Source organism: Oryctolagus cuniculus, chromosome 6, assembly GCF_051225735.1.
Source record: "Oryctolagus cuniculus isolate XC-2025 breed Fujian yellow rabbit chromosome 6, ASM5122573v1, whole genome shotgun sequence".
In the NCBI taxonomy this organism is placed as follows: Eukaryota; Metazoa; Chordata; class Mammalia; order Lagomorpha; family Leporidae; genus Oryctolagus; species Oryctolagus cuniculus.
The window spans coordinates 60,862,534-60,875,524 of NC_142872.1; the positions used below are offsets into that span (position 1 = coordinate 60,862,534).

The 12,991-nt window shown below is 56.7% G+C and overlaps 1 protein-coding gene across 5 annotated transcripts in view; it reads left to right on the forward strand.

Moving 5' to 3' along the window:
• The window catches only part of ERGIC1 (endoplasmic reticulum-golgi intermediate compartment 1), a 109,057-nt gene that overhangs the window by 91,268 nt on the left and 4,798 nt on the right, over positions 1–12,991 (forward strand). For all 5 annotated transcript variants that reach the window (XM_051843621.3, XM_008255393.5, XM_089336213.1 and 2 more), the window contains 2 exons: positions 1–101; positions 2,417–2,539. In XM_051843621.3, the coding sequence (XP_051699581.1) occupies positions 1–101; positions 2,417–2,539 (224 nt within the window). The remainder of the gene's footprint in view (positions 102–2,416; positions 2,540–12,991) is intronic.

A 12,991-nucleotide genomic window follows, 5' to 3' on the forward strand; every position in this document is an offset into this window, starting at 1 on the left:
CCCTGGCCTCCCACGACTACATCCTGAAGATCGTGCCCACAGTTTACGAGGACAAGAGTGGCAAGCAGCGATACTCGTACCAGTACACAGTGGCCAACAAGGTATGCTGGTGGTGCTCTCGCCAAGCGGTGTGCAGCTGCGCCCTCTGCTGGCCCAGGGCGGAGGTGCCAGGTGGCTGTTCCTCAGCTGTTCCTTTTAGGAAGCTCCCTGGGGGACCCTGTCCTGCAGGGCTCTGTCTCCAAGCGAAGACGGGAGACCCAATCCCTGCCATCAGTCAAGGGGAGGCTTCTAACCACAGGCAGAATGGGATCTGTTTGAGAAGGAGCAGGCAGGGAGGCTTCCCCGCAGGTCCCATTGGTTGCAGACCTGCACACTCAGACCCCCAGCTGGTCAGCACACAACAGCACTCTCTAGGCAGAAGCACTCGGCCCAAGTCACAAGGCAGTGGATCCCACCAGGATGACTGTTGCTCTGTCGATTGGCAGAGAGGTCCCAACCCCGCCCCAGCACTCAGAGTCATGGAGAAGTGCCAGGCCTCAGTGAGCACCAGGGCCGGGCCAGGGCCGATGGAGTGAGGGGACCCAACCATCAGTGATTTGCAGCTGACAGCCACCAGGATGCTCCTTCTCCCTCTGTCCCACGGCTGCTAAACCCCCTGTGGGGGGCCCATTATTCAGGTCACAGTAACAGGAGGGGGAGGAGCTGCCCCTAATGGAGTCCACACCGTGGACCTGCTCAGCTCTCTGCCTCCATCAGCTTTCTCAACCACCATGTCAGAGCTGGCACCGGGACAGTGGCCGTCACCACTGGTACAGATTTGACCCCGGAGGCACAGATGGGGGTCGTGGAGGTATCAAGTCGCCAGGTGCAGATAAGCACAGGATCCGCCTCGGGCTCTTGGTCATATCACCCGCTCGCTCTGAACCAGGGGCTGTTGGGTCTGCCCACCCCGGGGTGACATGGGTGCCTCTGCTGTAACCCTCCCTGGACTGGTGTTCCGGTGTAGCCTTCCGAGGGGAGACCCGAGGGCATCTCGTGGTCACCTGCCAGCACTGACAGCCCAAGCCAAGAGGACACAGGGGCAGTGCAAGCAGAAAGAGCCGGGACTCCAAGCCACACTGCCAGCCCACAGTTCAGCTCTGTCCCTCGCTGACTGTGTGACCTGAGACGCATCACGTAACGCCGTGTGCCTCAGTTTACTGAGCCTGCTACCCACGGTATAAGGTGCCATCCACCGAGGCACTGTTTCAGAAACACCGGGCTCGCCAGGGTGGCTCTGGGTAAAGGATAACCTGCTGCTGCTCGTTCCCATGTTCCCACTCCTTGTCTGCATCCTGTGACTGTGGGGTGCGACCCAGGGAGTTGCTCTCCCCAGAGAGTGAGCTGCCTTCGCTCAAGGCTCCTTCCCCGTAGGCTCTGGCAGGGCCCCAGCCAGCAAAACCGCTTGTTCAGTGTTCTCCCAGGCCCCGGCCGCAGCGTGCCCTTGGGAGCAAGCAGCAGCCGCCCTCGGCGCCATCCACAGAAGCAGCCAGAACTGCCTGGGCTGGGGGGGGGGGGGGGGGCTGGCGGTTCAATTGGCTCTCCTGTTGTTGTGGACAAGAGGGCACGGCCCAGAGGTTTCCAGCACTCTGAAATGGCCAAACAGGAGAGAGAGTCCACAGACGGTCCCTCCCAGGACCCAAGGGTTCAGATGGGGTGCCGTGGTCATGGCCCCGGATCAGCCTCCTGGTCCTTGCTGTGTGCTTTCTCCGGCACCTTGGCTTTGGCCTTGCACTCCTGACTGTTGTTCTTCCTCTGGAAGCTGGTGCACTCCCCCATGGGCTTCACCCTCACGCACGTGCACCCACGGAACTCCTGCTGGCCCGCTGTGTGCCTCGGGGCATCTTCCAACGGCCCTGGGGACACCTGGCCGCTCGTGCTCGTCCCTGCATGGCCCCCTGTCCCACACGGGTGTCTGCCTCCTGCTCTGAGCCTCTCACTCGGGGCCCCCAGCAGCCGGGACGGGACCAGCATGGCGGAGGTGCTCACCAGCTGTTGTCGAGTAGATGAATGGGTTTTGTGTGGCACAGGATGAAAGGGAGGGAACAGGCCTTAACTCAGGCTGAGCCGGAGACCACACATTGCCTCTTACATCCCTGTGTTCCAATTTCTCTTTTGATCTGGAGCCACTTACAGGTTGCAAGGCCAATTTCCAAATAACCGAAGGGGTCCAAAACACCCCCAGCAGTGTTGCCCACCTGAATGTGGATGGCAGGGTTAGGGCTGTGGGGTAGGGGTGTGAGAGGGGCCGGTGGAGTCTGCCTCTGTGGGGGAGGAGGGAGAACGGCCTTTCTCCAGAACGGTTTCCCGCTCCCAATCCCCAGGACTCATGGTTTGTGCCTCTGACGCTCAAATCCCCTGCCTGTCCCCACCCTAGGAGTACGTGGCCTACAGCCACACAGGGCGCATCATCCCTGCCATCTGGTTCCGCTACGACCTGAGCCCCATCACGGTCAAGTACACCGAGAGACGGCAGCCACTGTATAGGTTCATCACCACGGTGAGTGACCCGGGGCACCTGCTCTCCCTGAGACCGGGCAGGGCCTGCAGGGGGGGGGGGGGGGGGGGGGTGGTGGTGGTGGCTCCAGCCCCGAGGAAGCTGAGCAGTGTAATCAGGAACACGCCTGTGTCAAGGTCGGTTCATCCAGAGACACCTTCCGGGGGAAATGGCACGAGAGCCATCCGGTCCTGCAGCAGGTCGTACAGCTCCTCTTCGTGATGTCCTCCCTCTCTTTATTTTTATGGGAATTATTCTTAGCCACCTTTATCCTGTTCTGTGGAAATTTCACAGTGAAGATGTAACTTTTTGTGTTTTTAACTGTGCCAGGTTTCCAGTTGTAGCTGCTTATGTGGTCAGGTTTTTTCTTTCTTTTTTGCCTGCTTTCTTTCTTTTCTTTATCTTTATCTGATCTTATTTTGGGGTGGTTTTTTCTTCTTCTTCTTTCTCATCCAGCTTTCTCTAGGGCAGCTTCAGGCTGATGTCACTTTTATGCAGATCAGCAGATCAGATTATTTCTGTCGCAGGTACTGTTTCCTGGTCTTGCATTCAGAACTCCCTAGGAGGTCACAGTGCATTGCTTCATACCCCAGACCCAGGGAACCCCGAGTAAGCCAGAGTCAGCTGCCATAGAATTCCCAGGCATCTCTGTCTTTGCCTGCTTTTAATAATGGCTCGTAATCAGTGCTCTTTCATTCCCTGCTGTACCTCGGTCTGTGCTAGTCAGGCCTCTGTCACAGAAGAGAAGGAACCATCCTTCGTGCTGGCGTTCTGGGTAAGGAAGTCTCAGGCACGGCTGCATCCAGCCACCAGCATCAGGAATGGGGCTCTCTGCGTTTCTTTTTCACCTGCTTTCCTCTGCCCTGGCTTCCTCCCCAAATAGAACTTATCAATACAAACTGCAGCTTTCTCAGGAATTCCACCCCACACCCCAGAAAGGACGGTGCTCTCACCGGCCCGTGCTTGTGGCTTGGGGACCTGGAGTGCTCTGCTTGGCCAGGCCTGGGTTTCACACCCCCTCTCGAGCCAGCCCCATCCAGCCCTCAGGGACAAAGACTGTGAGGGATGGGATCCTCAAGAGAAAACCAGGGGCCTGTTGGTAGAAGAGGCAGGAGGAGGTGCGAGGAGGCAAAGCAGTCGCTTGCTCAGGACCAGGCCTTCACCTTCTGATCTGCGACACAGGCGTGACCGGCCCTCCTTCTGCAGCCTCCCAGGCTTGGAGGCACCCAGTGACCAAGAAGGGAGGCGCTGTTCACACATATAAAGAGCCCGCTGGGTGCAGAGTACGCCCTAAGTGTGGGGCTTATCTGAGTCCTCCAGCAGCTTTCTGCTGTTCTCTTTGACTACATAGAAGTCGGAAACTTGCATTCAGCAGATGATGCCTGTCACATAAAGTGGAAATACCACACGCAGTTGGGCAATGACATTTGTCAATCAAACATATGTGAAAGGAGTAACGTTCAGAATTTACATGCGAAGGACCTCAGGGCCGGCATTTGGTGCAGTGGTTAAACCGCCACTTGGGATGCTGGCATCCCATGTGAGACCGCCGAAGTTCAAGTCCCAGCTTTGCTCCCAATTCCCACATGGGAGACCAGATTGAGTTCTAGGCTACCAGCCCCATCCTGGGCCAGCCCTGGCTGTAATAGGCATTTGGGGAGTGAATCAACAGATAAGAGATCTTTATCCATCTGTCCCTGTCTCTCTGCCTTAATAAATCTTTTTTTAAAAAACATTAAATAATGAGAGAACTTATATGAAACAAACAAGCAACTAAGCCATCAGAAAGAAAAATGGGCAGAGACTGAGGACTTGTCTGTCACAGAAGACACCATTAGCTATGACAGGGAACCCAAGTTCACGGGCAGTCAGAGGAGTGAACTGCAGCTCAGTCCCATCAAACTGACAGAAACCAAACCTGCCGCTGCAGAGACCAGGAAGATGTGAGGCTGGTGTGCAGGCACATTTGGTCTGGCCACTCTGGGGGGAGATGTGGAACCCCTTTGGCTCCCAAAGCCAGGGGATTTATGTTGTTCTCTGAGACCCCACAGGATGGTACACCCACAGGTGGGTTGATGCTGAATCTTTCTTTTAAGATTTATTTATTTATTTGTTTGAAAGAGTTACAGAGAGAGAGGGAAAGATGGAGAGATCTTGACACTCCCAAGTGGCCACAGTGGCCAGAGGTGAGCTTTAGCCAGGTCTCCCACATGGGTGGCAGGGACCCAAACACTTGGGCCATCTTCCACTGCTTTTCCTAGGCTCGTTAACAGGAAGTTGGATCTGAAGTGGAGCAGCCGGGACTCGAACCAGCACCCATGTGGGATGCCGGCGCTCCAGGAGACAGCTTTACCCGCTATGCCACAATACTGGTCCCTGGGTGCTGATTCTTACTTGGGTTTTCTGCTGCACACCCACAAGAAGCCACAAGTAGGCGCCCTGGTGCCTCCGTGCAGATGTAGCCTGCTCCACAGAGGCCCTGGGGTCTGTAGCACCAACAGCAGCGGAGAAAGCCCCTCTGCCACACTCACTGAAGGGTTGGAAGCCTCTTCTGTGTCCCCTTCCAGTTGGCTGGGCATGGGGATCACTGCGTCGGCCACAAGCCCTGTCCTCTAGCAGCTCCAAGGTCCCCGGGGCAAATGGTTGAGCACGCAGAAAGCTGCAGTCCCATCCAGCATGAACCCACATGCTGGCGTGGACCTGGTGCAGCAGTGCAGAGAGGAGAGCACACCTGCTCTATCAGGAAAGCTCTAGAAGGGACCTGGGAGATGGGCCTTGCAGAGTGAGGAGAGCGTGTGCACAGAGAGGCCCCACAGATCGAGGCTTGTGAAAGCCCCAGGGCCTCCTTCAACAGTTCAGGGACCCCCACTGACTACTGAGAGCTGGAGGTCCCAGGAAGCCAGTTGGGCAGACCCTTTTTTTGTCACCCATGCCCCATTGAGGCCTTTTCCTTCTCCTCCCCTTGGCCACTGGCCTGTCCCCCGTCTCTGCCTTTGAGTGAGGGCCAATGACACCAGGCTGCTGCAGGCAGCAGTGTCTCAGTGCCTCCATCTTGGTGGCCACAGCAACAGCGGAGTCAGCCCTGAGTGAGGCAGCTGGCTGTCCCTGGCAGATGGCGTCACCATAGGGTTTTCAAAGGCCCTGCCTTGTCCCGAGGCTGCAGATGTGGGGATGACGCTCACGCTCAGACACAGTCATCCACACGCAGCATGGACGGAGAGCCTTGGTGGCTGGGGTGGGGCTGGGGTGGGAGCGCGGGCACCTGCTGTGGCTTCTGTTTCCCTCACACACTTGTGTGCAAAGCCCTCAGGCCCCAAACAAGGGCCTCTGCAAATAGCCCCTGAGAGAGGCTGCTCCTGAAGAGGGGGCTTAGGCCAGCAAGTGGGTGTGTGGGAGGCAGCTGCGGGTGGGCAGGAATGAGGGGGAGGTGGGGCGAGGCGTTCCCGGGATGAAGCCCCCACTTGCTGGGGGTTGGCCCTCCAGGGTGTCAGTGTCTGGGATGGCCTTGATTGTCCCCTGCCTGAGCAGGTTCTCCTCCTGGAAGTCAGGCTGCCCCGAGCTCTTCTCTCTGGGTTGCAGGGCACCTGGCTCACCCACGCTTCGTGCTCTCCCAGCAAATTCCCTCCCCACCCCCCAAAGGGGCCAAGCAAACTGTTGGCCAGTGTGCAAGTGACTGCCTTCTGCATCCCGCCTTCCCGCCCTCCCACGCACGCACATCTGTCCCCTGCCGCTTGCTGAGGCTCCCTGTTGGAGATAAGTGGGCTGTGCTGACAGATGGGCCGGCTTCCCAGGTGTCAGATCTCTTGCCTTGTGTGTTGTGTGGTCTGTTTTATTTGTGGGGGAGGGGGTAGGTGGAAAGAGCCAGAAGACCCAGAGTCCCAAATTGAGGGCGGAACGACAGGTTTTTATTTTTATTTTATTTTATTTTATTTTGCCCACCAAAAAGTACTGGGTGGCAAGGACATGTCCCTGCTAAGTGCCACTCAGAACCATGCCTGGAGCATCGTGCAGCTCATTGAGCTCAAGTGGTGCCCTGGACCCTTGGCTGAGGCTCAGCCTGGGTTGCTGCTGTAAGCCCCGCCCACCAGCCTCCCCCTCCCGAAGCTTTCCTGGTGGGTGAAGTCATCCCCAAGCCTAATGATGGCACATCACTGCAGTTCCCCAGGCCGATTAGACTTCTGTGTCCCCAACAGCCATACAGGGCCTGACCTGGATGGAGGCACTCAGCTGTACCCATGGCAGCTGCTTTAAGATGTGTTGATAGGGCTTTCCTTCCTAAGCACCTCTCTGTGCCAGGTCGTCTTAACACGGGCCCTCCGTGAGCCTCCCCGAGGCCCTGCAAGCTAGGAGAGCTTGTGCCTGTTTTGTCTATGAGTTTAACTGAGGCTTAGCGACTGGAGAAAATGATCCAACAACACACAGAAGTAAGTGGCAGGCCGGGGCTTGGACGCCAGTGCCTGTCTCTGCAACATCGCCAGCCCCTCACCCTGGCTTGGGAGCCCCTGGCTTCTCCATGCACCCCAGAAAAAGGCAGTAGTAGCAGAGCCCCTTGAGGTCACAGAGCCCCTGGCAGGACCCCAGGGGTCATTTGGTCCAGTGACTTCCTCCCTGGGAATCAGGAAGAGATTCTCTAGCAGGCACAAAGTGATGCTGGGAGCAGCCGTGTGAAATCGTGGCTGCTGGCTGCAAACTGAAAAGAAGCGAGCCGTGCGTCAGGCTGCCTGGCGGATGTTTGCCGGTTTCCTGCCCAGATCGCAGCACCGAGTGTTCATCTCTTTGGCCTTCCACAAGCGTTTTGCCAGAAACAAAAAGCAGCAGGTGCCCACAGGTGGGGGAGCCTGGGGTATCTAGAAGGATGGACAGGAGACAAATTCGACTGAGGTTTTACCCACGACTGTGGAGCGAGTTGGGAACTGCGCCTTGCACAGCGCACTGTAGGCAGCCTGGACTCTCTCCTCTGCCCCCACCTACCCTACCCAGGCCTTCCTCGGTGGGCCTCTCCTGTCTGGACTGGGAGAGTGGGCCTTAGCCATCCCTGCTGCAGTGCTGGTGGATGATAAGTAGAGGCTAAGCGGTGAGCATCCAGAGGGGGAGGGGGACACCTTGGTCCCCAAGACACTGTCCATCCTCCAAGGACGGGAACAGAGCCCAGGTCAGGAGCTCCACGATTCAGGTGTGGAAATGCCTGAAAAACTCCTGTTCTGATCCTTGTGGGGCGTAGGAGCTAAAATAGATCTTCCAAAGGTTGTGTACCAGAGGCAAGTGGATCCAGCTGGGTCTGCACCCGGAGCTCACGCCCCTGCTGCTTGCCTTTCTTTTTCTATTTGAAAGGCAGAGTTAGAGAGAGAGGGGAGGAGACAGAGAAATCTTCCATTTGCAAGGGCTGGGGCTTGGCCAGGCCAAAGCCAGGAGCTCCATCCAGATCTCCCACGTGGGTGGCAGGATCCAAACACTTGGGCCATCCTCCACGGCTTTCCCAGGCGCATTAGCAAGGAGCTGGATTGGAAATGGAGCAGCCGGGACAGGAACCAGTGCCTATATGGGGATGCCAGCATCGTAGGCGGTGGCTTAACCCACTGCGCCACAACCTGCTTCTCCAAGGCAGGTTCTAGGGTGTACAAGGAACGTCAGACAGAGCTGGCTTTTTTTTATTGGCCACACAGCTTCTTACTTCATAAACTCTATGGGTGGGGTGGGGGGTCCCTAATTTCAGGATATCTGATATTTTAAAATTAAAATGGTTTTAATTTTTATTTTATTTATGTGAAAAGTAGAGAGACAGAGCTTTCCCATCTGCTGGTTTGCTTCCCAAATGCCCCCAACAGCTGGGGCCGTTCTGGTCCAAACTCAGGAGCCCAGAACTCAATCCAGGTCTCCTACACGGGTGAAGACTATCACCTCCTGCCTCCCTAGGTGCACATTAGCAGGAAGCTGGACTAGAAAGAGGAGCCAGGACTTGAACCCAGGGACCCTGGTGTGGGATGCGAGCACTTCAGGCAGTATGGTAACTGCCGCGCCAATGCCCACCCCAGCGTATTTGATTTTGGATGGAGAGAGCACGTAGATGCAGAAGTCCTCGGTACAGGGAGAGAGCCGGTGCGAGGGTCTTCAGGCCAGGAGGGAAGCAAGGTATCTAGCAGGGAAAGGCCTCTGGCAGACCCCCAGACCTGAATTCCAGCAGTCCTTGCTTGGGGCTGTGTGACCTTGGACCAGCCTCTCCCTCTCTGAGCTCTGTCCCATCATCTGAGCAATGGTGGTTAGCCAGCAAATGCAAGGATTGAATGAGAGGGCAGAAGTAAGAACTGAGGCAGGCCCGGCACATAGTAGGTACTCAACCAAAGGGGAGGGGGTTGGGGGGTATTTTGCAGCTCTGGGCATTATGTAAGTGGCGGGGAAGGGGGGCTCCACTCGCCCCAGGCCTGTGGGAGGAGGTGATGGTGAGAGCGCTGGGTGGAGATCACCACACCCTCCCCCTCCACTCCTCAGCCTCCCAGAGCCCAGTCATCAGCTCCCCTTCCGCAGCCGCCCCCGCCTCTGCCCGCACTGCGGGGCTGCTCTCATCCGCGGCTCCAGCCAGTCTGCCGCCCCTGCCATGTGATGGGCCTCCATTCATTATTTATTTCCTCAGACTGCGCCTTTTCCACCAGCTTTGAAAGCTGAGCTGAGTGGATCAGGAAAGTGAATGAGCAGTTCCCGGACACCCAGGGTCCCGCAGGCAGCTGGACAGCAGCCGTCTTGGGCCTCACAGCAGGCCCCATTTTCCAGATTGGAGAAACTGAGGCTCAGAGAGGTGACCCTGGCTTTCCCGGGCCCGGGTTGGGGAGCTGGGCTTCCACCCCAGGAGTGTTTACTCTGTGCTCCGGGCCCACAGGCAAGGAACCGGGTAGGCAGCCGTCCGTGCCCGTGGAAAAACAGGCGCTGGGTGCCCCGGCCGGTGTGGTCAGAACACATCCTTGCCGTATCACAAGGAGCCGAGAGCTGTAATTGAAATGTAAGGCACACCGCTTTTGCGTTAGGTAAACTGACTTGCTTGTCGTCACAGTGGACGGCTGGGAAGCAGCCAAGACCACAGGGAGGACAGCGCTGGCTGGGAGCAGAGGCGACAATGGTGACTTCTGCTGGGCGCCCATGGAGGTGCTGTACTCAGGCTCACTGTAGCCTGGAGGTCACGTTGTCCTTGCTGTCACTGAGCAGGGCAGGGCTGCTCGCACTGGCTGGGGTGGCCCTGCCTGGCTGAGCTTGTCCCCTGCCGTGGGGGCTGATGGGGAGATTGATGGGCAGCAGTGAGGGCCGGGGGTCAGGCCACGGGTGCTCTCACTCTGCGTCACAATAGTCCTGAGGGGCGAGGAGCAGTCTTGTTTTTAAAATGAAGGAACCCAAGGCACAGGAAGTGGGGGGCCACAAGGGCATGTGAGTGGGGTGAGTCCAAGCCAAGTTCTGCCACTCTCAAAGCCAAGCCCTCTCTGTGACAGCACAAGGCCCCCTGCACCCCTGGGCCTCCCGGCACTGCCTCCCCCAGCTCCTGGTCGACACCCCCGGGAGTGTGCGTCATTCACTCCCTGTCAGACCCACCCCCTCGTCTTCTGTCACTCACTCCCTGCCCCCTTCCCTTCGGCACTCAGGCACAGGGCACTGGGGAGACACGGTGCCTTCTACCCGCACCCCTGCCACCTGGGCAAAGACCCAGAGCCGCTCTGGCCTGAAGGGCTTTGCCCCAGCAGGATGCCCGTCATCACTGATGCTGCTCGGCACTGCCCCGAGGAAGCGCTCAGTCCGGGCCTCAGCTTCCCGGTCTGTGTTATGGGTTGCTGTAAGGGCTTCACAGGGCAGCTGCACAGAACCTACCTGCAGTGCCTGGGATGCCCTTGCTGTCCTGCTCATCTGTGAGTTGACTTGTCCCCTGCCTCGAGTGCCAGCCGGAGAGTGGAGGTACTCTCCCAGGGCCTGCCTGTCCTGGGAGAGTAAGTGGTGTTTTGCCCATTTTTCCAATCAAAGTGGTTCTCAGAGAGGTTTAGAAAATTCCAGATCTTAGGACCCAGCATTGTGGCACAGCAGGTAAAGCCACTGCCTGCAATGCTGGCATCCCATGTGGGCGCTGAGTTGAGACCCAGCTGCTCCGCTTCTGATCCAGCTCCCTGTTAATGGCCTGGGAAAAACCGTGAGAGATGGTGCAAGTATTTGGACCCCTGCCCCACACATGGGAAACCTAGAAGAAACTCCTGGCTTTGACCAACTGTGGAGTGAACCAGTGGATAGAAGATTCTCTCTCCTTCTCTCTCTCTCTCTCTCTCTCTCTCTCTCTCTCTCTCTCTCCCCCTCCCTTTTTCCCTCCCTCTCTCTTCCCCTCTTTCTCGAAGTGACTTTCAAAGAAATGAATCTTTAAAAAGGAAAAGAAAATTCCAGGCCTTAGCAACAAGGTCGCAGCCCTCTGGTCGACTGGAAGATGAGATTAGGTCATTTCCTGAGCACCTGCTAAGTGCTAGGCATCCCACAGGTGTTTTCTGCAGTATGGCAATCAGCAAGGTAGGGCTGGCTTTCCCACTGAGCTCCCCCACAGCTAGCGTGAGTGAGTGACAGGCCTCAGCCTGCCGCAGCAGCAAAACCCCTGAGGACTCCCCAGCTCTCACTGCACCCCCGCCCCACCACGTCCAAGAAGGTGTGCACCTCCCTGTCATGCCATTGGCACCCCCAAAGAAGCCTGGTTCTCCCCGCCTTCCTGCACGCAGAACAACATGTGGGAGTTCTTTGCTTTATCTCCCAGAGTGTTTTTGTTTTGTTTGAGAGAGACGGGGAGAGAATTCCCATCCACTAGTTCACCCAAATACCTATAGCAGCCATGGCTGAAGCCGGGAACTGGGACCTCAGTCCAGGTCTCCCACGAGGGTGGCAGGGACCCAATTATTTGAGCCATCGCCATTGTCCCCCATGGTCTGCATTAGCAGGAAGCTGGAGTCAGGAGCTGGAGCTAGGAGTCAAATGCAGGCACTCAATGTGGGGTGTGGGTATCTGAACAGCCAGGCTGAACACCTGCTCCCATCCTGCATCAAATAAGCTTTATCATAGGTATGTGTACATAGAAAAATACATAGCACGTATGGAGTTGGATACTATTCCCACTTTCTGGCGTCCACTGGCGGCCTTGGAATGTGTCCCCTGCAGCTGAGAAGGGACTGCCTATGGCAGCAGTGGGCAGGCCCCCGGAATCCCCTCAGCTTGGAGGGACCTCCATGGAACGTGCCAGGATTTCCTCCAACACACAGAGCCCCTCCATTGACCAGTGGCCAGCCTCTTCAACAGATACGGAATAATGGGGGCACACATTTTTGAATCAAGTTCAGTGGCATCAGTGCACACACATAGGAGCTCAGCTTGGGGCCGAGAGCCACTCGCTCTGTGACCAAGGCTGACTGCTGCCGGTGCCTCAGTCTCCCCATAAGCCGTGTGTTTTCTTGTGTACCCAACACATGTTTTGTCTCCCCCTGCTCGAGGCTTCAGTGAAAGAAGACTTCAGACCCGGTGCCAGGTGTCTGTGAGTCACAGAGAGTTGGGTTCCAAACTGTGTGTAGATGAATACAGATTGTGTGTGTGTGTGTGTGTGTGTGGTTATTTTTTATTTTTTGCTCCATTGCACTTAAGTCATATTTTCCTATCCTATGAGCCAAGCTCTAAAAGCATTTTGCGGTATAAAATCTCCCATCATCTGATCCACTCTACCGAAATAAACCGCTCCCCTGCCGTCATCGTCCCTGAAAAGTGCCACTGCGTCATGCGCTGAGGCTGGCGGGGGAGCCTCGCCCACTGCAAAACACTTCAGCATAATCCCCCCAGCGCCTGCTATCCGATGCACTCGCTGGGGGGCTGCTCCGGTTTCTTGGGCTGTTATTACTGGAATGCCAGCTGCTCCACTTAGAACTCGCCCGTACAGAGCCGCTCTGTCTGTCCTGGGCCGTGCAGGCCTCTGCTTAGCTCATCCCATGGAAATGCCATTTAAAAAATAAACACCAGGTCCATTCACCCATCCCTCTTGCCTTCGCTCTCCTGGCCTCCCACCACTTGGCACCCATTAAGGCACTGCCATCTCCCAGAGTCCTCCAGGGGTTGCACGTCACCGGCTGGCTCTCTTCCCACCGCTCCCCTGTGGCTCCTAGCAGTCTTGGAGGGCCTGTGGGGGCGGGGGCGGAGGCGAGGGAGCTTCCTGACTCCTGTGGACATTGAATTCATTCTTTGAAGTCCTGAGTAAGTAATCTATAGGCCATCAGATGTTGAGTTTGATAAGTCATCAGTGAAGTTTAAGTTTAGCAACTTCAATACAAAGTTGGTACAGGTGCTCCTCGACTTACGATGGGGCCACACCCAGATAAGTCCATTATGCTGAAAACATCCTAAGTCAAAAATGCATCGAGTCATCATGGCTTAGCCTAGCCCACCTTAAACAGAACACTTGCACATGACCCT